Here is a 25,469-nt window from a genome sequence, read left to right as displayed (position 1 = left end):
TGCTGGTCTGGAGCATTCAGATGTTTCTTAATACAATGGCAAAGTGGAGGGACATTAACGATTGTAGGGTTGTAACATAATTTCCAACCAATTTAAAGTCTATTATTCTGCAGTAAGAAAGATTATTCACAAGTGGAAAACGTTCAAGACAGCTGCCAATCTTTGCAGGAGTGCACGCCCCAAAAAATTCACCCCAAGGTCAGACTGAGTCAATCTTCAGAGAAACTGCAAACATCCAAGAGCTACATCTTGGGCTCTACGGGCCTTTGTGAGGATGTCAAAGTTTACCACGGTACAATTTAAAAAAGACTGAACATGGGTGTCTTGTTTGTAAGGGTCTCTCTGAACAAATCACAAGACTTTTGGACAGTGTCCTTTAGTCCAAAGTGGAGATTTTTGGCCATAATACTCGGCACCAAATTTAGTGAGAGCCAAACAAAGCATATCAGCTCAAACAGCTCATACCAATTGTCAAGCATGGGGATAGAGGGGTGCTGATTTGGGCTTATTTTGCAGACACAGGACTCGGGCACATTGCAGACATTGATCACGAACTCCTCTGTATACTAAAATATCCTAGAGCCAAATGTGAGGCCACCTGTCCAACAGCTAAAGCTTGGCTTAAGTAATGCAACAGAACCGTGACCCAAAGCACAGCAGCAAATCTCCAACAGAATGGCTGAAACAGAAAAGAATCAACCTTTTGCAATGACTCAGTCAAAGTCCAGACCTCAACCTGATTGAAATGCTGTGCCAGAACCTTAAGAGACCTGTGCATAAGCAAATGCCCTGAAAAACTTATTATGTCCTGATATTTAAAACCTTCAAACTGACAGAGGGTGTAATTTTTTTTTGCTGTGACTGTATGTATTTTGAAAAAAACAAAACAACAGCAGTACCAGATCTTGCACTCATTTACAGGCTGTTTTATGCATTTTAAGACACATGGCTGATGTTTTTAACAATTCTTTTTCCCTCTGAGCAGTGCTAAGTGATTTACTTAGGCATACATTTTCTCCTCTTCTAATTACAGTGAGTGTGTGATTAATGACTTCAGCTGCATTTTTATCCACAGAGCACGATGAATCCTATTTTCTCCTGTTGCTTCCTTTTTGTCTGAGTGTATGTTTGTGAAAGAAACTGTCCCCCTGGGAAATGTGCTTCAGTGACTCATGTTTACAGTGCATTTTTACAAAGCCAGATTTTTCTTTCTCATCTCAAGGCCAATTCATTGGAAACACACCAGTGTTGCCCAAAATCAAAGCAGAGAGTCAAAATTCAAGACTTTTCATCTTAGAGTTTCCTGCTCATCTGTCGTGCTTGGACGTTCAAAGCCGTGTTTTCAGCCATATACATTCCATAGTGAAGGAACAGGAAAGATGACCTGCCGCCAGCGACTCACACAGGATGCCAAGTTGGAGGCAGAAATGAAAAGAAAGCTGAACTTGATTTAGCAGCAAACAAGTTTACAATAAATTAGACAAATTCCTGAACAGTTTCCAAGGAACACATAAAAATAAAGCAGGACGTAAAGGCTCATTAACAAAGTAGCTCCTGATTAACTTGTTGATGATTAACTGTTAAATTGCACAAAGACAAATTACAAAACACTCTGAACAAGTATCAGCTGCAAATCTGAGCTAATCTTTTGTTCTCATAATGACTTATGCATATGAATGTAGTTGTGCATCCAACTAATTAGCCATGCAAGAGTTGGTATAAATGGACTGGCATAAAGTTTCATACAGGCATTGACTCGACAGTTCACCCTTCAGGATGAACTGTTGATCCCTTAACTTTTGATCTACAGCCAAAATGGCACTATGTGTAATTTGTACATGCTGGATTTGCGACCTGCAGATCATGTGAAGAGTTACATGTGAAATGTGAGCTTGTTTTGTCACCTGTGAATGGGGCAGAATAGGGCAAACAATGAAACGGATGGATTTAGCCCAAGCCAACCTTTTTATGATCACCCAAGTAGCTTTGTGCCTAAATGCAACCAAACAAAACATAAACTGTGGATAACAGAAAACCTGAAAAGCAACAACACATAAAGCTTTTCATATTAGAGAGGTTTCTGTATTGTAAGCCATGGGACAACATATCTCATAGCATATTTTCAGATAATACCTCTAAGAAAGAATTTATATTGTGCACAGGTCTGATTATAGAAACAGCCACATGACAAGTTAGAAAGGTAGCGAGAGAAGGTCAAAACCTTGCTTTTCCCTCACTTCCACACAGCTGTACAATCACACCATGAAGTGGGTGTAAATGTCAGATTGTAGTATACAGAAGGTTGCAGAAATGGTCAGATCCCCTAATGAGAGATTTGGAAGGTGCATGGTGAGGGCCGGGTTATGTCTTTTATTTTTATTTTTTTAATCTATTTTAGCATTACAGTGTAACCCTGCTGTTTTTGTCCTGTGTCATAAATTGATAATAAAAAACACAAAAGTCTTCCTCATCCATTGCATGTGTGGACATTAAGACCGTGTCCTTTTTTCTAACTTTATACAATAAAACTGGTGTTGCAGGCCTGGTCTGCCTCATTAAAAAATCTCTTCTAATGAGAAACAGTATAGATCAATGTTTATGTGTTTTCTAAAGAATTGCTTTATTAGAAGTTTTTCTTTTTAAACCAGAATACTAATGTGGAAAAGATTGCATGGTGTATTTACCCCAAATACAACTGCACCCCAGGTCTCCAGAGGTTAACCCTTTTTCTGCGTGTGATAAGATGGTGTTCTGACGTGAGCAAAACAAGGGAAATGTATTGCCTGAACCAAAACAGAAGGAAATCCGGTGGTTACTGGATAAGCACTGTTCAATAAATCATCAGCATTAATTAGTTAGAATGAGTGACTACAACTTTTTGGCTGGATGTTGCTATTTTTAACATTTCCCAGAAAAAGTGCCCCAATGGTGCCCTCATTCTTATAAGTCTGATTCACATGTGCTGGATGACCATATCTTGCCAGAAAGCCTCTATTTCGTGACAGAGTGGATGGATTTCCAGGCAGCCGGAGGATGCCGCAGAGGTGTAGTAAAACATCTGAGTGAGTGTCATATTGCTTCTGAGATGGTTCACCATATTTACAGTGACCCAACACACACTCGGCCACCAAATACCAGTCGTTTCATACTTGATAAACCTCACCGAGACGAACTGTACGGAGAATAGTGTTATTGAGCAGGTGCGACGTTCCCGGGCGGTCGTATAAAACGTGGCCTGTCTGTGCCCTCTGTCTTGACATGGCTGGTGGTCGGGTTGTGTTCACATTCAGATTCACCTGCAGATCCCCTGCTGTCATCGCGTGGGGAGGCAGTAGCATGAAAGTACAAAGTTGTAAAACATGTGACCCCTAAGTACAAATGGTCCCAGTGTAACAGGAACCAGACGCTGCGAGCGCAGGATCACAGGCTCAGAAAACGAACACATCCGTGCAAAGACGGCCATCTTAACGCGTCATTTCCTCTCATTTAGTATGAATTTTTTAATCTTCGAGCCCTAGCAGTACAGTGGTGCAGTGTTTGCCTCACAGAGGGTCCTGGGTTTTAATCTGCTGACCAGTTGGGACCTGTGACAGACTAGAAAGCTCTTCTGGGTGTACAGTGCCTCTTGCCTCATGACAGCTGGGATAGGCTTCAGCCCAACTGTGACCCTGACTTGAAAAAGTGAAATTAAATGTATGGAAGGATGTATAGTTAGGAGCTATGTACCTATAGCCATACTCTTTTCATACCCAGTGGCATTACTAATTAACCTAAATGTATAGTCACCCAGTTGTTTTGTCTCTTTTAATTAAAAACCATCTCTTGCTGTCTTTTTAAATCTGCCCTGCATTAATAAATGTGGCATAAATATTCAAACTAAGCTTACATAATTCAAAACATTTATTTCATTTTTAACATTTAATATCTTTACTGTCTTACAATAAAGATAGACTTTAAAAAAATCACAAATACAATCATTTTCTTTCATTAAATTTTTAGCCTGCATTCGTGTTTTTCTGGAAACTAGGTTGCATACTGAATATTTGCCCTTCTTCACCAATAATTCACTGTAATATCTAGAATGACAATTTTGTGTTTAGGGCTTTAACCACTGTAAAACTTGACTGCGAGAAAAAGAAGAGTGAGATGAATTTAGCCATGGATAAGAGGGGTAATGCTATTTTATTATACTCATCTCCTGCCTTTTATTACTCCACATGGGTACTTAAAATTTAATTGTCATGTTTTATTGTTTATGAGATGCTGCTTTGATCATTTTGCTAGTCCTGAAAATGACATGAAAGTCTAGTTTTCTTAAACACTTTTGAATGGCTCGTATTAGCACTTGTCACTCTCTCAATCTTTCACTTCCCTCGTAGGAAGTGAAAGATTGTCTCAGATAAGATCTTTCTCTGATCCACTGTAAAAGGAGTAGTAGTTCTTATCTGGCTGCTTTTCTCAATTGCTTCATGGTGACGCTTCAGCTAACCACTATTATCCTCCAAATGGATGAGCTGTTTCACTCAAGGTGATGGTGATGGAATATTGATGGCATTATTAAACCTGCTCTGCACCTTGAGATTGCATCGAGCACCGCCGTACGTAAGACTGCCGTTTCTTCTGAATCGAACAGAAATGTTATTATCATGGTGCACAAATTGATGTCTATGAATAAGGGAGGATGATGTCCTTTTTGTGTGCCTTTATGTGCAACCTGGGATCATAAAGGCCACCGATGGTCTTCTGATTTCTTAAGCATCTGGGAGAAAGTTGACGTCATATGAAATGAGACAGAAGCGGTCGAGAAATCTGAAAAAGAAAATCTGAAAAGAAGTGCTAGGAGCAAAGCGAAGGATAGATGTGTTAGCAAAAAGGGATTAGTTGACTGAGAGCAATCCAAGGACGTGCATTGACAGCAGGGCACCAAAAAGAGACTAATGTGATTAGCTGGGTGGAAGATATTGAATAGCAATAATACAAAACCTGATCCTCTTCCTCTACCTTCCTCCAATCCTTTACATCTAGAATGTGATCTTCCACAGCAGCTCAATACTATGAAAAAATATTGAGTAACGAAAGTTTTAATTACTTAATCCGTTTTTGTGCACGCGGATCTGGGTGTGCATTTTGTTTTTACGTCCTAATATGATTCAACCACTGCATGCAAGAACAGCAGCAAGGCTGATAGAGGCGTTTGTGTTTCTCTGCTTGTGTGTGTTAGGTGTGTGGTAGCCTTGCATTTCAGCCCCATCATGCTTTCTGTTTCACTGGCAGTGATCAAAGGCCTTGTGTTCTCAAGTCGTCTTCCTTCAAACAGCATACATGGCTGGTTGCTAATGTGCTGGAAATCCTCGGCACAGAGACAAAATAAACTCGTGTGTGTGTGTGCGCGTGCATGCATGTGCGTCTGTAATGTATATGTCCATTTGTCATAATTCACAGCTCTGAACATTAAATCTGTATTCATTGGCGTGGTTTTCTTTCCTGTCCCTGTTTTTTCCATTATTTCATTTCCCTGTATCCCTCTTTTCACATTACACATTACAATAACCTCCTCACTTTCCTATATGTTTTTTTGTTATTCAAGCCATACACCTCAGGCTTTCTCCACTCAGCCAACCTTTTTATTGCCTAAAAAAAAGACCAATGGCTGAACTGTCAAATAGCTGCACATGATTAAATACTGTTTAAAAACCAGACTAAATTCATGGATCCTGCCATTTATAAAATAACCCCTATTAATGTGTTCATGTGTCACAGCAAATAAGCACATCAGTATATTTGTGCTCTTGATAAATGGTTTCTAAAAAATGTTTCTTGTGACGCCCAAAATGATGTAAATATGATGTAACTTATTATGACTCACAACCACACGCAGTCTGGATAGCTGCAGGCCAGGCTACACAAAACCAACCACAGCAGTTATTCTGAATGAAATACTTCCACTTTTTTTTTAATCTTCTGTTAATTACCAAGTAAATACAACGGCATATGACATATTACACCGTGGTATTATTTATCTAACAAAAACCAAGCCCAAATGCTGAAGCTGTGGAGGGAAGACTAAGTGCTACTAGGAATTAAAAGGATACGTAGCAGCTAGGTACTAATAATCACATACACTTGATTAGTTGATTATCAGCAAGTGTGAATACCTCTGTATTCAGGTGTGTGTTAACACACTGCTAACGAAGAAACAATTCAGTATTGTCTTCCTCATCAATCTGGGAAGGGTTATAAGGCCACGTCCAAACAATTTGAAGTCAATTCTGGAGTCAAAAGTAAATAAACTGAATCAGTGTTGTAAAGAAAAGTGGACTAAAACTTCTCCATAAACATGAGAGAGATGGATAAACTCATACTGAGAATAATTTCCTCGACTTATTGCTGCAAAAGGAGGTTCTGCAAACTTTTGAATCATGGGGTTTCTTTAGCTGTTTACCCACCACTTTTGCATTTTGCCTTAGTTGTTGCTATATAAAAAATAATCTACATGTGTTAACAAGAGGGTGCTACCATCATGTCTTTGAAAGTAAAAATGAGCCTAAAATAGGTTAAAGTTGAGATTCATAATTTAAAGCTGTGACTTCTTGCACACCGTTTCTTGAAGTAGCAAGACAAAGAGAAAGATGTAGCTTATGGTTAGGTAAGCTTAAGCTAAATTGAATTTACATTACATGGTCTCCGCTCACTGCAATGGTGCCAGCCTCTTCCTGTATGTACATCCTTTTAAGCATGATGTACTTTGAGCTAAATTGCATTAACATGATCACGATGATAACAGTAATGTACTGGTGTTTGATGGGTAATGTTTACATTTTCAGCATCTTGAGTTGCTGATACTTAAAGATGAGAGTGATGGGAATGGCACTGGTTAACATTTGGGTATAAATTAAAGAATTTGGGTAAACTGAAATTTTGACCCGGTGATGGCATCAGAAGAAAAAGTAAAATGATCACCCAAGTGTTATTAGAGTTCACAGTTCATGGATAGTTACAGCAGTGTGTTTTATCTGTGTTTTGTCTGTGAACTGTGAGTGTCTGTACAAAGTTTCATGGTAAATTACCATATCATCCAGTGGAGTCTCCAAGTTAAAAAACACTGGCCCAAAGACACACATGATGCTCAAAAGCTATTAAATAAAAAACGTTTTCATATGTATTTGGACTCCAAACTGCATTTCTATAGGAGTCAAGCTCCAGTGTTACACTGCAATCCTGCACACAGATAGTGGTTAAGTTATAAGAGATCCATGATATATATCTTATTTAAGTGCTACTGACATGTTCCAATAATAAAGTGCTGGGGAAGCATTTTGCCTGGCCAGAGTGGGAAGATAATGTCTAAAGGTGAAATCCACTTCAGGGTCAGACCACAAACCCAGTATGCCACCGCTGATTGATTTACGGGGAGCTATTCTCTCATTTCACTCTCCGTAATAGGTCCTGTAATAGTCACTTGCAAAGCAGTTCTAAATTTTTAACATACAATTGTGTTACTTTATTGGTCTCCAGTCACGGGGTTAATGATTTAACGAGTGAGACTTTGTGAGAAACAGACCCAAATTCAAAATGGAATGGGAATTTACTCAACTGGCGTGCAGTTATTTTCCTTAATTGTTTCCTGAACTTTGCCCTTGAGGTTTTCCCTGACCCGGCATATCCTGATGGGGCAAAATGACAGACATGAATTTAGGAAGATGGAATGGGGAGGCCTGGGTGTGAGTGTGTAAATGCAGCTGTTCTGGTCTGGGCCAGGTGGCAGCAAAGCCAAAAGTACCTCATTTACTTCTGACACAAACTCCTCCATCATCTCCATGTTTGAAGCCTGGATATATTCATAGTACTCCTGAACATTTTTAGTGAAATTCCCACAAGCTAAATGACATTTTAAAGAGGACTTAATGAGCACAGGGGTTCCCACATTAATGTCCTGTGTTTCATTGGTTAAACTAGTTTTGAAACAGCTGAAGACTTTTGAGAAATGTTGCCCTGTGTCTGCAACAAAAACAAAGACAGTATTTGATTATCATGCATCCCTTTATTCTCCATCCCAAGTCAACCCAATACTCCTCTCACTGCCTCTGTCACAACATTTTCATCAAAGCTCTTAGCTTCTAAAGCATCCTGTATCAGGAAAGCAGTAAACAGTGATGCTATTTTAATGCATCATTGATTTTGACCAGAAGTATAACAGAATTACAACTAAAGGAGTGCTGTAAGTTAAAAATATGAATGTTATTTAGTATTTTTTTCTGCCTTTAAAAAACATTAAATTTTATATTTTGGCATTAAAATATCAATTACAGAGCTTGCATGTACTGGGGTATTAATGTTTTTATTATCGTGTTAATTTAGGGCAGGTCAATTGGGTGTTGGTCTAATAAATTTGTTAAGCTCTGTAATGAGAAAAAATAAAGAGGACAGTATTTATTTCCCTTATATATTCTACATGTATTGAGGATTCAGAGCCATGACACTACTTAGAATACGTATAGAGCAAACTGCATATTTAGATATAATAGTTCCTAGAGGTTTGATATGAAAGAGTTGTGCACTTGAGAGTTGAAGCCCTGTCAGACAAATCTAAAAACAGAGAATTTAAACTTTATCTATCCAACTTAATCAAGCACAGTGTCAAATGGACTATCCAAAGTCCAGTGTCTGTAGATGTTCTGAATGGTCATTCTTGAAGATGGTGTTATCATCCAATTCCATAACCCTGTCCATGAAAAACAGAAATCGTACCTTTAAGTTTGGTTGATCTTGCCTTCAAGGTCATTTCTGTGAGCTGCACTGCTTCCAGCACAGCTGCTATTATTTTTAGATGGTTCTACAAAAGTCACATTCTGACCGCATGTGCTGCTCTGATATGTACTGGATTTCTTCCAGTGGTAATGCCCTACAGTGGCCCTGAGAGGCCAAACGGACTGCAACTTAAGAAAACACCAGCAATAAGAAAAACACTGCAAAAGCACACAAAACACAACGGAAATAGTTAAAAACGGAAATAGGAAAAAAACGATTTCCAAAAGTGCAAGGGAAGTGTTTCTGGGGAGACAATAACCCGACGGACCAGTTGGAGGAACCAAAACATGCTAGGTAAGTGTGTTTTAATCTCATTATTCATATAATACTGATGACGGATTTTTAGGCAAATAGTTAGGCTAACACACTTAACTCTCATCTTTTCTTTATTCACAAAACCGATAGACCCTTCACTTCTTTTAAGGGTCTCCTAGTGCGATTAAGTTATTGCAACTGGTCCGTCAGGTTATTGTCTCCCTAGAAACACTTCCCTTGTGCTTTTGGAAATCAGTTTTTTCCTATTTCTGTTTTCGTTTTTTCTATTTTTGTTTGCTTTTGCAGCGTTTTTCTTATTGCTGGTGTTTTCTTAAGTTGCAGTCCGTTTGGCCTCTCAGGGCCACCGTAGAATGCTATTCGAATTTCATTTTGGTAAAGAGAGAGAAGTTGAACAGACAAAAATTAAATAGTGTGTGTGGTCAGCTATTGCATGGTGTGGTCTAAAACCTCAGTGCATTGTAATTTAGGCAACACTGACAAAGCAAAAGTTTGGGTCATTTATGCAGCAGAAAGGTCTTCTTCACACACCTCAGCACATTACAACTCCACGTTGACAGTCTGACCCCAGTGAGCAGATTTACAATGTGTAACCCTGTGACTGTTAGGAAGGGGGAAAAAAGGACGTTTTCCTGGCCACGCTCCTGACAGCAGGTGCTTTGGTCAGCCTTGGAGACTAATGGCTCTTTCACTATGAAGACTTCTGTTTGATCTCTTGGTGGTAGCTCTCATGACAAGTGATGATCCACAACACGAAGATCCCCACAGACAGAGCCGGCAGTGTTTCTGCTTCATGGCACAAATTGCAAATGCACACCTGAAAGTGGTCACAAAAGACTCTTTACTACAGACACTTGATGCATGTGTATGACCATGCTGTTTATGCTTCCTTATGCCCAGGTTACTTTGACCTAAATTCTGATTCCAGGCACGATAATGCTACAGTCACACGAGGGGAAATGGGGGTTTGAGACCACACCAGAATTACTGCAATAAACAGTAAATTTGCAGTCTTGTTTGTCTTTGGAATAGTTGCTTTGAAGATTGGGACCAGGTTCAACTGCAGTACTGCTGAGAATAATGGGAGTGTCATTTGTTTTGTCAGATTAGATTAACAATTTCACTTGATTCTGCCATTGCAGAAAAAGTAAAATGTTTCACGTTTACCAACAACAGGAACTCACTAACAAACAGGTAACATCACAGTGGCTACACCAGTCTTTTATACACAGTCTAGGATTTCTTGGTACTACAGTCAAAAGTTATAAAATCTTTCCGTTAAAAATTCCCAAAAGATTGGTGGCAAATGAAATCAATCACGAAAACGTGGATAGAATGTGCTTTCCCTCACAGCAAGTTCCACTCCACCATCTGGCCTTTCTGTGTTGAGTTTGCATCCTCTCTCTGGCTCCATCCAACAGTCCAAAAGAGTTAGTGGGTTAAGTCTATGCGCGGCCATAGGTGTTAATGTGTTAATGGTTGTCTGTCTCTCTGTGTTACTCTTGCAACAGATTGGCCATCTGTCCACAGTGTACCCTGCTTCTCGCCCTGTGGTAGCAGGGATACTCTAGCCTGATAAGGATAGGTGGTAGAGAACAGATGGATGGAATGTGGATTCACAGAAAGTTACTACTGCAAGTCTATGACTGTGCTGTGCTAGAAATCATGAGTCACAACCATTGCTGGTTAACACTAAAATCTAACATTAGCCAAAGTATTTTTTTAAATTGCCGTGAACAGCCCCAAAAGAAAAAAACCCATAATTTAGTGGCATAACTGTGGAATTTAAAGAGAAAAAACAAAAAGAGAAAGTTACTATTTAAAATAATCCCTTAAATACCCTGTATGTCTCTGTGGAAAAGCCTTTGTTAATCACAGCCTTGATAGAATTAAGTGTCATCCTGTCGGATTAATGCTAAACTCACCATTTAGCTGTAGCACGCACAAACATGACCTGGCCTAATAGCAGCTGTTTCTGTGCTGTACTAGCTATGTAAGCCTAAAGCACTTGTGAGATCATCATGCAGACTTTCTTTAAAAAGGTAGAAAGTTTCAGTACTCCCGCTGAGGTGCACTGGTGGACACTGCGTCATGTCCCAGACATTACCCCCAGGGGAAGTCAGTGTATCAGAGCATGAAAAGAAGTGGAGGACGCATGATTTCTTTACTCCAGGTCTAAATCATTCCTCTCTTCCTTCTTCTCTAGACCCGTTCCCAGCATCTACCCTGCTGTCCCTCTGCCCGGCTTTCTCTCTCCACCTGGAAAAATAGCAGGCAGTGAAACGTGACACGGGGCAGCGGCTGGGGGGGGGGGGGGGGTCGTGCCGGTCGCTGTGCTGTCCCACTAATGGAGATGGATGTGGGCTCAGAATTGTCTCCTGAACAGCCTCCACAACGAAGAGAGAGAGGGGGGGGGATCCATTTCTACTGCACTTCCTCCTGGGCTACAGAACTCCCTTAATGAGAGGGGAGGGCTGAACACTCACGACTTGATTTGAGAGAAGGAAGGGGAGACCATGAGATGGAGACCTGCAGAGAGAATGGGACGGCTGAGAGAAAAGACATGTGGAGAGATAGAAAAGGGAGAATAGGCTGAGAGAAAATGGGCAGCGGGAGAATAAAGTAGAGGAATGACATGTTGACAACAGAGGAAGATAGATGATAAGACAGGAGGGAGAGAGGATTGAAGGACTAATGATATAAAGGTATAATGCAAAGAGAGAAAATGGCAAGATGAAGACTGACAGAGATAAATAGACCATGATTGCCGACAAATCACTTCTTTGCTATTATGCCTCCCGTAACTCCATCCTCGAAAAGTCTCCATCCCTGTCCTGGGTCCCTACATTTAGATTTCTTTGTCTTTTTTCATAGCTATCATAATAAGTACAAGTTTGAGTGCAGAGCTGAGGCTAGCAGAGGAAAATCCATAACAAAATAAAATTGTGGATGATAGGAGAGTGAGTGATGCTGCAATCGGAGAACAAGCCCAGTAACAAGCACTGAAAAAACTTAATACACAGGAGTTCCACAACAATTGTGTGTCTTTATGCACAAAAATCTTTAGGTGAGTAAACGGCCATGACCATACACACAACTGTGCAGGTCATAGTGTGTTTAAAACCTTGCATCCAGAGGTTAATACCTGTCATCTTCCTGGAGACCAACATATATTCTGCATTGTCTCTCAAATCAATCTTTTTTCTCAAATGCAGTCATGATAAATATTCTGTAGTCTGGACCCCGTTGCTACACTGAATGCTCTGCATATGCCGACCATCCGTGGATCCATCAGGCATGAGAGCAACTCATAAGAGGTGTGCATGTGCCAAAAGTTCAAACAGACCTGTCTTCTCTTTTTCTTTTTTTTCACATAAGGTGTGTGCAGTCCTAATACAGAAAGTGTGCTGCAGGTGTAACCACTAAAGAGATACATTTTGCCCCACATTCAGCATAGCCACTGTGATATAAGGCTTGTTTTTCCCAGTATATATGTGCCACTTATACCCTGTTCTCAGTAGCCAGTTTCACTGATTACAGAGTTGGAGCATCTGTTGCCAAATCATGGGTGCACAGCTTCAGTCCATTTTAGCCTGGAGGCCAGCTGATAATTCCACTGCTTTCATCGTGACTGAGGTATCTCAATAACTGAAGACATTTTCCATCCCCAAAGGATGAATCCCAAATTCTTTGCTGATCCTGTAATTCTTCTTCTAGGGCCGCACTGGGGTCAGCATGTGCGGTTAGTGTGAAATGCCTCAAAAGTTATTGGATACTATCCCGTCCTGTAATTGAATTTGAACTTTGGTCCACATGATCACATCCCTACATATGGCTTATCATCTAGTTTCACATTCAAGTCAAAATGTTGGTTTGTTTCGACACTTTGCTAATTCATGATCAAATAGCAGCAAAACTAGGGCTCTTCCCACCAGCCTTAGGTTACTAATATGAACTCACAGACTAGCTGATATGGCTGTGGACTTTTTTTTTCTTGTCACTCAAAATAGGATAGTGAGTCACCATGATCACTTTTGTCCTTACTGATTTTTCATCACTTGTTTTTTATCCTTTTTACAATAGGTTCACACAAAGAGACCACAGGTAGGGGTTTAAATTTGTATCCCATGTCTCATCTAAATCCATGAATCCGTGCCCTGGCATCACATAGCTTTCTGCGCACTAGTAACATTGTAATAAGGCAATAAGTATAAAGCATTACCATGCCATGAAGGCAGCAGGTGTCTTATCTCTCACTACCATGTGGAGACACCTATTTCCAAAGTTGAATAATGCATGTTTAATAAAGAGAAACACAGTGATGTTGCTTGGGAAGAATGACCACACCAGACTTTTGAGGCCTCAGATGTCAGATGTATTTGTTTCATATTTGCATCTAGGTTCAGAATACACATCAGTAATTTTTACCTACATCAAAAATTGCTACCCGCCTCCTGGTGTTGGCATACATGTATATTTGGAAAGATCTGAGAGTTAGCCTTGAAAGCAGTGGACTTTCACAGCATTACTTTGCCAGAGCCCTATCAGCCTCTGCATTCTGTCTGTGTGTGACTCACTTGAAAGCCCTTGATAAACACTGGAGGGCGGAAAGACTTTAAATGTAAGCTTTGCAATTTCTCTATTTTCTCTGCAAAGAAAGTAAGCAGGATTGACTTCCTGTTTGTTAACCATTGTCAGATTCTTGGATTTTGGAGTGTTTGAATAAAAACTGGGTGAAGTAGACGTGGAGACACCTGCATAAGCAAACACAGCAAATCTAAATCTTTGAAGGCTTTAACGATTCTGCAAGAAGCTATATTCTTTATTTAGACGTACAATCTTCTCTGCTTTCATCTACAACGCTACAGAGATTCCTCCCTAAGTTGTGCTCTTATAGTATTATAATAAAAAGAGAAAGATATTTGGACAACATTAGGTTGTGATTATCAAGATCTTCAACTGTCTTTTTCCATATTTAAACAAGAATTTTCATAATTATTTATTTAAAATGCGCTCACTTGTGGCATTGTCTACTAGACACATTTTTAAAGATGCCTGTTGTAAATCTACAATCTAAACACTGTCACTTTATTATATAGAAGTTGGAATATTGTTTTAAGTATGCCATAGGTAAAGGTATACTTAAGAAACAGCATCTTCATTTTTCCTTGATTTTATGACAGTTTTAAATGTTTTTCTAACAATTTTTAACCTTTGATCTTTTTTTCTGGAGGTGTAGTCATCAGTGTGTTACATCAGATTTAATGAATGATGACAGAAACTATTTGTATAATCCATTTCTAATATTTTCCATGAAAAAAAGTTAAATGAGTGAGAGGAACATGGTTTACCCAACCTTCCCTTATACAATAGCGCCATCTTGTGGATAAAAACCATAAAATCTGCTTTAGTTTTTCTTGTTATTTACATAAACCTCCCAAAAACTGCTTCTGAATTTTTATTTCACTCGATAAAATACCAATTTCTCTCTTCCATTCTCTGCTTTTATTATTGATCTTTGTTTCTGTTATTACTGAGACCCCTTTATTAGCGTGTATTATTACGGCCCTGTTTGATTTCGTATGCAAGTTGCTGTATGATCCTCCAGATTTGCTCCACGCGCTTTCTCTGTTCTGCCAGATCCCTCTTTATCTCCTCAAGCAGCTCCAGCTTTGAAAGTTTCCTGTGAATGGATGTAAACACTTCCTCTCCAGCTTCCCCAACAGCATTATCCTGCTCGGGCACGGCGTGGCTCGGTTCAGGCGGCTGACATGATCTCATGGCTTCTTCCCACACAATCTCAAAGTGCAAGTCAACGAAGGCTTCCAGTTCCTCCAGGCTGCTGTTGCCCCACTGATCAATGAATGTCTGCAGGCCTCCAGACTCAGAGACCCTCCTAAGAGTCCGCTCTATCAGTGCAGGATGGCAGAGTGATTGCACACTGATCAAATCTTGTTCTACACATGCCTCGTTCTGTGTCTGAGATGAAACCAGATGCGTTGTTTCAAGTCTGCGTGGGATGGGATCCATGTGACCCTCCCTGTTCACTCTCAGGTGGTTGTGAGGAGCAGGAGATGGGACATGCTGAGTCACTTTTGGCAACCTCAGTACTTGTTTGCCAGAAAGCGGAGAGAATATATAGGACATGAAGTGATATTGGTCCACAATGATGCATCCAGCCAACTCTGTGGTTCTTCCTGCTGGTAACGCTACTAACTGAGAACAATCTTCTGAGAGCTTTGGTGATCGATAGGGGAGAGATTCAGGCACTGTGAAGGAAATAATGACACTTGATGTGATTTCCTGTGAGCAACAAAAAGTCTTCACTATTAAGACTAGGGATGGGTACCGGTGTCCGGTGCCTTGATGGCACCGGTTCTGACATAAACGGTAGTAACCAGACCGAAAAGCAGCGCACATTTCGGTGCTTTTTTTTCCTGAGCTGTGATACACTTTAGATTCTAGCCAATCATTTTACGTTTCCGAGGATAGTAGGCGGGGCCAGGTACGTACGTTCTGTTAGAGCAGAGCTACAGATTAAAAATGTCCAAGGCGAAGCGGTCAAAAGTCTGGCTGTACTTCACTGCAAACTATGCAAACTCAGCAGCCTGCAACAAGTGCTTTAAGCTGATACCTCCTTTGACAGTATCACAGTAACACCTCAAATCCGATGAAACACCTGGCGACGCATAGCGGTTTTTTTTTTAAAGCCCAGAAATGCGCCGTATTTGATAGCTTGCTGCGAGACCTCACACCGAGCACATCTACTGCGGGTGTGGTGCCTGTTATGCAACATCCCCCAAAAACACGAAGAGGAGAGTCCTGGCCCCTAGCCCTGCCAGTGTAGCAGAAATGATGACGGATGATGGTGGCAGCAGCCGTTCTTCTCTGCGTGAGTAGCTAATTTACGTTGAGTAGGCTAACCACGTTATTACATTAATGCATGTAAGGTGAACTAGCTAACATCATCATAGCTACATGCGGCTGTCTTCTTGTTTGATGGCAGATACTCCCTTCACCCTGGCCAAAAAGGCTAAAATGACCAAAGAAAAAGTGGAAAACAGTTAAACATGAGAGGTTTAGGACAAAGTTTGTGTTTTTTCCATTGTTTAAGCACTGCTTCCAGCCAAGAGTGATGCCATATATGCCCCATAGCTGCAGAAAAGGCTAACATTGTTATATTTTTACAAAAAACAGCTGAACATGAGAGGTTTTTGGACCAATTTTGTGTTCTCCATTCTTTAAGCACCGGTTTGAACACCGTTTGAGCACCGGCACCGTTTCAAAAGTACTGATTTGGCACCGGTATCGGATAAAACCTAAACGATACCCATCCCTAATTAAGACTATTATTTATTAACAGTATAAAACACATAGACCACATACTAAATGAGTCTTTCTTTGTGTTTTCCTCTGTGATGTTTATTATGTGCATTTTTTTTACTTTCTCTATTTAAATTAGCTCATAATGCTGTCTAATTTTCATTTTGTTAATAGTCTTTAAACCCATTGGCAAATTCTAAAGACATATAAAAGAAATAGTTTCATTAGGTTTACTCACAGTTATTGGACTGCTCAGGTCTGCTGCGCATGAAATCCTCTGGTCCCCTTTTGCACAGTGGCTCTGTGCCTATCTGCTGCTCTTGAGCTGAAGCAAAACTTTTCCACATGTGATCACCTCTGTGAAGAAGAGCCTGCCTCTCATCAACCAGCATCTCTTCCATCACATCAATTAGCTCTTTAACCTGAGCTCCATCTCCCCAGTTCTTATTGTCTAAAACATGATATCTGTTCCCACACTTCTCAACAAGCCATTGCAGTGGCTCTCCTTCGCTTTCAATGTGCTGCTCGATGCTTGTGTCACCCAGCATGTCACCATAGCTGAACAGGACCATACATCTGCTCCATAACTGATCTCCACCTGCCTCCAGGTCTTTTTGCAAGGTTTTCCTCCAGGTATCTTTGAACGACGAGCTAAGATTGACAACCAGAAGTATAGCACAGGATGCCTTCAAGAAGTCCGATGTCACAGAGAGGCAGCCTGGTGTGTCTACTACCACCACCATCTTGCCACAGATATTTCCCTTCCTTTCGGTGCAGGAAGTACTTTGAGCAGCCGTGTCAAAGCAGTCTCTGCTGAGGATGGTGTTTCCACAGGAGCTTTTGCCTATTTTTGGGCCACCAATGAGCACGACTCTCAGCTCTGTCAAAGGTTCGAGGTTCTCTGGCAAACAGAAGTGTTATATACAGTGGGGCAAAAAAGTATTTAGTCAGCCACCGATTGTGCAAGTTCCCCCACCTAAAATGATGACAGAGGTCAGTAATTTGCACCAGAGGTACACTTCAACTGTGAGAGACAGAATGTGAAAAAAAAATCCATGAATCCACATGGTAGGATTTGTAAAGAATTTATTCGTAAATCAGGGTGGAAAATAAGTATTTGGTCAATAACAAAAATACAACTCAATACTTTGTAACATAACCTTTGTTGGCAATAACAGAGGTCAAACGTTTACTATAGGTCTTTACCAGGTTTGCACACACAGTAGCTGGTATTTTGGCCCATTCCTCCATGCAGATCTTCTCGAGAGCAGTGATGTTTTGGGGCTGTCGCCGAGCAACACGGACTTTCAACTCCCGCCACAGATTTTCTATGGGGTTGAGGTCTGGAGACTGGCTAGGCCACTCCAGGACTTTCAAATGCTTCTTACGGAGCCACTCCTTTGTTGCCCGGGCGGTGTGTTTTGGATCATTGTCATGTTGGAAGACCCAGCCTCGTTTCATCTTCAAAGTTCTCACTGATGGAAGGAGGTTTTGGCTCAAAATCTCACGATACATGGCCCCATTCATTCTGTCCTTAACACGGATCAGTCGTCCTGTCCCCTTGGCAGAAAAACAGCCCCATAGCATGATGTTTCCACCCCCATGCTTCACAGTAGGTATGGTGTTCTCGGGATGCAACTCAGTATTCTTCTTCCTCCAAACATGACGAGTTGAGTTTATACCAAAAAGTTCTACTTTGGTTTCATCTGACCACATGACATTCTCCCAATCCTCTGCTGTATCATCCATGTGCTCTCTGGCAAACTTCAGACGGGCCTGGACATGCACTGGCTTCAGCAGCGGAACACGTCTGGCACTGCGGGATTTGATTCCCTGCCGTTGTAGTGTGTTACTGATGGCGACCTTTGTTACTTTGGTCCCAGCTCTCTGCAGGTCATTCACCAGGTCCCCCCGTGTGGTTCTGGGATCTTTGCTCACCGTTCTCATGATCATTTTGACCCCACGGGATGAGATCTTGCGTGGAGCCCCAGATCGAGGGAGATTATCAGTGGTCTTGTATGTCTTCCATTTTCTGATGATTGCTCCCACAGTTGATTTTTTCACACCAAGCTGCTTGCCTATTGTAGATTCACTCTTCCCAGTCTGGTGCAGGTCTACAATACTTTTCCTGGTGTCCTTCGAAAGCTCTTTGGTCTTGGCCATGGCGGAGTTTGGAGTCTGACTGTTTGAGGCTGTGGACAGGTGTCTTTTATACAGATGATGAGTTCAAACAGGTGCCATTCATACAGGTAACGAGTGGGGGACAGAAAAGCTTCTTACAGATGACGTTACAGGTCTGTGAGAGCCAGAGATTTTCCTTGTTTGAGGTGACCAAATACTTATTTTCCACCCTAATTTACGAATAAATTCTTTACAAATCCTACCATGTGAATTCATGGATTTTTTTTTCACATTCTGTCTCTCACAGTTGAAGTGTACCTCTGGTGCAAATTACTGACCTCTGTCATCATTTTAAGTGGTGGAACTTGCACAATCGGTGGCTGACTAAATACTTTTTTGCCCCACTGTATTTATTTATTTCTAAAAATCTAAACAGAAAGCCACCATGCTGCTAAATTAAATATTGTTAAAATGAGTAAAACAAGATCTTGTTGACTTTGTTAATTATCCAACTCACCCAGCTGAGCTCTTGCCATCTGCCTTTGTTTCTTCTTCTTCATTAGCCTTTCTCTGGCTCTCTCTTTCTCTCTTCGCATCGTCCCCTCCAGCTGCTCCAACACTTTCCTCTCTAGTTTATAATAGCAGCCGTTGTCACTGCTAGTGATGATTTTCTCAATCTTTGCAATCAACTCCCTGACTTGAAATTCCTTATCTTTCATTTTACTGTTCAGAACATGATACTTGTTGTCACATCTTTCAACAATCCACCGCAGAGCTTCTCCCTCACTCTCAATGTACTGCTCAATAGGCGTGTCTCCGAGCCAGTCCCCAAAACTAAACAGCAGGATAACGTGACTCCAGATGTGTTCACCGATCATATCTAGATGCTCCTGTGCTGCTCTTCTGCAGGTCTCTGTGAATGCTCTGTCCACACGGATCACCAGCAGAAATACGTGAGGTCCCGGAGGACAAAAATAAGAACTCAGCGCCAATTCCCCCCGATCAAAGTTGGAGCTCTCATCACAGAAGTAGTTCATCCACCACCCTGGTGTGTCCACCACAGTTACCAGTCTCCCAAGCACCATTTCTTGTCCAGCCTGGCAACAGACTGTCCTAATGGGTTTAGGGTTGTTCTCTCTTGCCAGGATAGTGTTGAGTGCTGAAGTCTTCCCAGAACCCTTAGCTCCAAGGAGCACAATCCTGATGTTAGTAACTCCCTTTGACTTATCTGAGAGAAGTAAAGAAGAACAAGGGTTGGTTAAGTAGGTTGTGTTTATATTGACACAATAAACACACCTACACAGACACAATTTTAAGTGTATGTTCCAGATGACATTTGGGGTGGCGATGGTCAGCAAAGAAGCAGTCAAAGTAAGTGGAAGTTTCTTGGACATATACTTTGTAGCCAACACTGTTTTCTGCTGTAAGCGGCTATGGATTGAGCTTTCTGAACTTTCTAGTTTCATCACAGAATATATAAAGGACCTCTTTCTTAAAGCTCTCAGCTGTTTTGGAAGATTACTGGTACTATTACAGTTTTTTTCCTAATTACTAAAACACTTACAAATTCTGTGTACACTAATAGCTCACTATGACACACTGGGCAAAGGGATTCACTCGTGATGCACAATGCATAATGTGAGGCAGAAGAGAAACACAACTAGCACTAAAATAAATGTTCACACTTGCTACTAATACAGCTTAACAGTTGAGTGTGAGTCCAGAAAAGGGAAGTTAAGGGTTGATGCCAACTATGGTTAGTAATGAACAGCAGGGTTATAGGTTTCAGGTGGTCAGCTGGAGCCTTTCTGTGTGGAGCTTGCACAGTCATCATGGCTTCCTCCCACAGACAAAAAATATGCTGCAAAGTTAACTCATGATTCTAAATTTGCCGTAGGGAAATTTTTATTTCGTGTGTTGTAACTTTTGTACAAGCGCAAGACAGCACACGAATTTGGAAAGACCTCGGTTACGGGTAGTGAACACTGTGTTCTGTTTTTTTAGTGTGTAATCAGTCCTCAGCACTTATGATTTTAGCTGGTTGTGTGATTTTAAGCACAGGCAAACAGTTTTGTTGAGAATGAGATTTTGAGGGTTATATAGGTTGTATCACAATTTAACAAACAAATAGAGGTAATTTGGAGTTGTTCAGTTGGAGAAATGACATCTGTGCATGGTGAGGTTTTGTTTTTTTGTTTTTTTGAAACTTCTGCTTCTTGTGGTTTTGAGTTTTGCAAAATGGTTACATGACATCTGCCAGTTGCGTCAGGGCAAAAACTGCCCGAAGGGTTTTCCAAAACACACAGTTTCAGTAAACTGGATTGCATGTTACTGTCAGGGTCTAGCTTTTGTGTTTTTGAGTTTTGTATTCTTGTTTAATATATTTAATTTTGTTTTTCTGTTTGGTCTTTATTTTTACTCTAGTGTTTAAAGATTTTTTTTTTTTGCACTTCTGTTTTATTATTCTTTGTCATTACCTAATGTTCTGTTACATGATGACTTTTAGTCTCAGAATTTAGTTCCCACTTTGACTTCATTGTTATCCCTTCTGCTACACCTGCAATGTTTCCCTTATTATCTGGTTTCAGTATTAATTACTTTTCTCTCCTGTCTTCCCTTTTCACTGTCATCTTGTTTAATGGGTCTTTTTGTCTCTGTGTTAGTACTTTGTCTTTTCATTACTTCCTCTTTCACTGAAGATTATTCTTACTTTCTGTTTTTCATCTTTTAAGATTTCAACAAATGTGTTAATAACTTTCACACATACATACGTACATACACATCAACTCACTTTGTATCAGAGATCTGTGTTTTTTCATTTTCTTTAACCTCAGCCGAGTCCTCTCCTCCATCTCTCTCTTTTCCTCTTCATTCACCCATAAAATTTTTGCCTCCATTTCAAACACACTGTTTCCATTTTCTGTGACAAGTTTCTGTATCTTTTCCAGCAGCACTGTGCGTTGAGAGTTATCACTCGGGACAACACTGTGACACCTCTGGCTGCACTTTTCACTGAGCCAGCAGAGGGCCTTTCCCCCACTTTCTACATACTCTTCTGAATTTGTGTCTTTGTACTTCTCAGCACAGGTGAAGACAACCATGCAGTGACTCCACACCGCGTCACCCAGCAGTGCCACGTGTTCCTCCAAAGCCTTCCGACGCTTTTCTGACAAGACAGAGGTTGCCTTAATTATTATAAGGAACACATGTGGGCCTGGCGAGCAGAGAGCAACGCTGGTTATGATCTCCCTCTTCACCAGCTTAGGTGTGTTCTGAGCACTGGAGTCACACCACCAGCCAGGAGTGTTCACAACTGTGACCCGCAGTTCGGACACTTTCCCAATCCTCCTGGAGCATAAAGTCCTCTCTTCTGTGCCAAACTCTTCTTTACCCAGGATTAAGTTTCCTACAGCATTCTTTCCAGAGTCTCTGCCACCAAGAAGGACAATCTTTAACTGTGATGTACACCAACCATCCACTAAAGAAGAAAAATAGAAATACACATTAAGGAAAAGAGGCAAGAATGAAAAGCTAATCCCAAAATCTTTTTTTACTTGTTGATGAATTCCCATCCATGACATAAAATATCAAAAAGACTGAAATCAGAAATGCATGTATCTCAAACAACAAGAACAAGGCAGACTAATTTAAAAGTATTTTTGTTTATATCAGATCCCAAAACATGTTTTCACCCTGATAAAGATAAATCATTTCACACTCTACAACTAATTAGCCCCTTCTTGATAACTGTGCGGGAGTAAATTGTGATATCACGCATCCATTTTCTCTGTGATAGGGCCTTAAAGCAATGCTTTATTATGGGTGCGGCCACTTTGAATCACAGATGGGTGCAGTTTCCCCTGATTCAGCATTGCACTAAAAGACGCTTTAAAGATACTTCTTCTAAACAAAGAAGAAAGAAATTAACCAAGGATAAATGAAACAGCTATTAGAACATGAGGCAAGTATAAAAATGAGTAAATATGAAGCATGAAAGATTTATTAAAGCTTATATACCTTATGGCTGACTATGGTTTTTTCATCATGGATTAATAGAAACATTTCAACACAGCATTAAACTCCATGCTACTTATCAATGAAACTATAGTGAACAAAAATGAACAAAACAATGTGGAAACATCACTAATCAATCCATTGTGACCAATTTCTTTGTTAATGAAACATTATGAAATCATTTCATGACACTAATAATACAAAGTCTTTGGGTTTCAGACATAATTGTGTACGTTTTGTGGTGAATAAGGAGAATCATATATTAACACTTACATGTTGACAGATTGCTAGTTGCCATCTCCAAATCTGTGCTGTCTATAAGCCTGTAATGTATAAAACAATCATCATTTTCTCACGTCTACTCCATGTTTCCAGCCTTTGTGTGAAAAATGCAGACACTGAAGGAGTCATGGTAGTGTGTAGAGTCTGAAGGTCATCTGCAGTCAGCAATGAGACACGCCTGCCATAAACACTAATAACCATTTATCATTTACTCCACACAAACAAAAACTGTATTTTTTTCATAATACTCAGAGAGGTTTGGGGGTTAAAACATTTAATAAGTAATTTTGCAATCACGGGACATTACATTTTAAAAATAAAATAAAAAACTAACACCATAATCACACTCAATTTTTGGGATCCTGTAGTGTCGCCATGTAACTAAATGCCTTTATTCAAATTAACTGCAAATTTTAGGTTTTCCTGTTTCCTGCTTCTATTTATTCTTTTATTCGCCTGATGAGCGAATAAAATCAAATAAAATGTGCCGCCAAACCATGAAACAATAGCTAAAACTCTAATTAGCTTTCAAATAATTAATGTGTAACACTAACGTTGCACTTTTTTTATTTTCTTTTTTTCTGCACTTTAACAATGATATTTACATGCAGTACTTCCGGTTAAGCCATTCAAAATAACCTAATTAGTTAAAGTTTAATGTTTTTAAAAATTAATTTAACATTTATTTCTTTTTAAAGAAAGAAATGTATTGTGTAGCTCTGTGCTCGGACTTCTCTCGACAGGTCAGGTTTTTCTTGGTTTGTGGGGTAAATAAGCTCCGCCCCTCTTCCGGTTTGGTTTTACACAATCGGTGGTTACCAAAGCAGACGTTCGGAGCTCTGTGGTCATTAGAGGATCAGCGACGATGGGGGTCAAAGTCAGAGTGGAATATTGGTATTTTTTTTCATATTACGTACTTTATTTATATTTTCAGTTAACTTTTTGTCTGTTGTCAGTTTAAACACAGTTTCACTTTTGGCTAGCTCATAGCTAAGCTAGGTGCCTGCGCAGGCAGCAGCCTGAGCCAAGAGTAAGGAGCGCTGATTCTGCTTTTGTTTGTATGATTTTCTTACGCACCTGTGTTTTTATTTAATTTAGTGGTGGATGAGGTTACGAGCCCCGCTATCGTGAGCTCGCCCGTGTTGTCAAGGGTGAGTTTAGCGATGCGGACGTGACAGGTTTCGTGGGAAGAACCGGTAAGTCATCGTTGATCGCTGCAGATAAAGCTGGAGCTGGAACTCATGGTTTGTTTCATATCAGATGAGACAAACCACGAGTTCATAGCTCCAGCCTTAAATTCCGCCCCTCCCTTTATTGTGAGCTTAGATCATCAAAGCGCCATTCTCACGTCCTATTTCTGCTGCCCTTGGTATTATAGGTAGCTTTGAGATTGAAATCAATGGGCAGCTGGTCTTCTCCAAGGTTGAAACTGGTGGATTCCCTTATGAGGATGACGTAAGTACTGTGCATACAATTTGCCTATCATATGTCAATTAGAAAAGAATAGCCCTTTATTGTCATTGTACACTTATACTGTGTATTTCTTGGCACAGGTCATGCACGCGATTCAAAATGCTTATGATGGCAAACCTTTGCAGAAGATCACCAAAAGCCGCGCTCCATGCGTCATCATGTAAACCTCCCTACTGCTACACAACCGTGCAGCTGTGGTTTACACACCCAGAAGAGAAGCACTAGCAGTAAACCAAACTCTGCTCTGCCTCATGGCTCCTCTCTCTGTTCCCATAGTGGTCCTCCGGGGTATTAATGATTACTGTTGCTTCAACTATTAAAGGTTATGGTATGATGTATCTGTCCCTGGAGTTCCCTCATCATAGGAGCAAAGACAGGGAGATGATGTTGCAGATGATATGGAGGGAATTCACCTTTTTGTCCTATTGCCTGTCATTTTCTACCCGACTAGTTGTGTTTTGTTTCTCACTGTAGGTTTGTTTGGTTTTTTTGTTGGAACAATACAAATGGAAATACATTATCTTTGCACCACACTATGCATAATAATTTGTCACTAAAGCATTTTTATGATATTTCATCATTTTCATAAAGTAGTAATTCACTCTGCTGGTTTTGAATAGATTTGCATTGTCATATTTGTGGCTTGGTGGATGCAAAGGGAATCTTGACTTTTTTTTTTCTTTTTTTTTTTAATCCATATCAAATTTGAAAGGAGTACAACATTAAAACAATTGGACGTAATGATGCTATCGTCTGCAGCACCTGAGCTTAGCCAAGTTTCTGCTCTAATTTGTTTCGGTAAAGTACTTTCGCATGAAATGTGTGTTTCTAAGGGCCGTCACCAGCTGGTCTATGAAGCTCACATACTAGATGCTAGCTCATATTCCATAAATCCTTTTGCATTGTTTTCTGATATTAAAACTGGAGCAAGAAATAAAGGCAATTGTTCTTTAAGTACTGCGTGTGTCACTTTTTCACAATTAAAGGTGTCTTATTATCTTTAATAGGTTTCTTAAAATGCTTGCATGTGATTGTTGTCCTCACACGTATTTGGTTCTTGGAACTGGTAACCAGGTGTTTTTCATTGCATGCAAAACAGCTTTTCCTCTGTGGGCCGAGGCTGTCAACCTCTAGGGAGGATCGCACACAAACTGCCAACTATTTTACAGCCAAGT

The 25,469-nt window shown here is 40.3% G+C and overlaps 2 protein-coding genes across 2 annotated transcripts; one reads left to right on the top strand and one right to left on the bottom strand.

The window, feature by feature from the left end:
• Positions 1 to 13,550: 13,550 nt before the first annotated feature.
• On the bottom strand, positions 13,551 to 23,460 carry LOC146672073 (GTPase IMAP family member 8-like). The gene is made up of 5 exons (XM_085405363.1): positions 21,317 to 23,460; positions 19,043 to 19,753; positions 16,643 to 17,305; positions 16,407 to 16,417; positions 13,551 to 15,540 (listed from the first exon to the last, which is right to left on the bottom strand). Exons 1-5 carry the CDS (start codon positions 22,104 to 22,106, stop codon positions 14,629 to 14,631), a joined length of 3,087 nt encoding a protein of 1,028 aa, XP_085261489.1. The 5' UTR covers positions 22,107 to 23,460; the 3' UTR covers positions 13,551 to 14,628.
• A 138-nt stretch (positions 23,461 to 23,598) lies between these two features.
• Positions 23,599 to 25,248, top strand: LOC146672072 (migration and invasion enhancer 1-like). Its single transcript, XM_085404566.1, has 4 exons — positions 23,599 to 23,715; positions 23,920 to 24,017; positions 24,200 to 24,276; positions 24,375 to 25,248. The coding sequence occupies exons 1-4, from the start codon at positions 23,687 to 23,689 to the stop codon at positions 24,456 to 24,458; spliced, it is 288 nt and encodes a 95-aa protein (XP_085260692.1). The 5' UTR covers positions 23,599 to 23,686; the 3' UTR covers positions 24,459 to 25,248.
• The last annotated feature ends 221 nt before the right edge of the window (positions 25,249 to 25,469 follow it).

This window comes from Rhamphochromis longiceps, linkage group LG4, assembly GCF_057381845.1.
Source record: "Rhamphochromis longiceps isolate RC_006_pf linkage group LG4, R_longiceps_female_GT1.1, whole genome shotgun sequence".
In the NCBI taxonomy this organism is placed as follows: domain Eukaryota; kingdom Metazoa; phylum Chordata; class Actinopteri; order Cichliformes; family Cichlidae; genus Rhamphochromis; species Rhamphochromis longiceps.
Note: the sequence above shows the minus strand (reverse complement) of the source record. Positions and strands in the feature narration are given on the sequence as shown.

Bases quoted from the DNA above. Each gene is read 5' to 3' on its own strand.
- LOC146672073 (XM_085405363.1), bottom strand. From the start codon at position 22,106: ATGTCATGGATGGGAATTCATCAACAAGTAAAAAAAGATTTTGGGATT. The intron at 19,754-21,316 runs GTGAGTTGATGT...TACTTCTCTCAG, and splicing joins ACACAGATCTCTGATACAAA to ATAAGTCAAAGGGAGTTACT. The intron at 17,306-19,042 runs GTGAGTTGGATA...TCTGTTTGCCAG, and splicing joins GATGGCAAGAGCTCAGCTGG to AGAACCTCGAACCTTTGACA.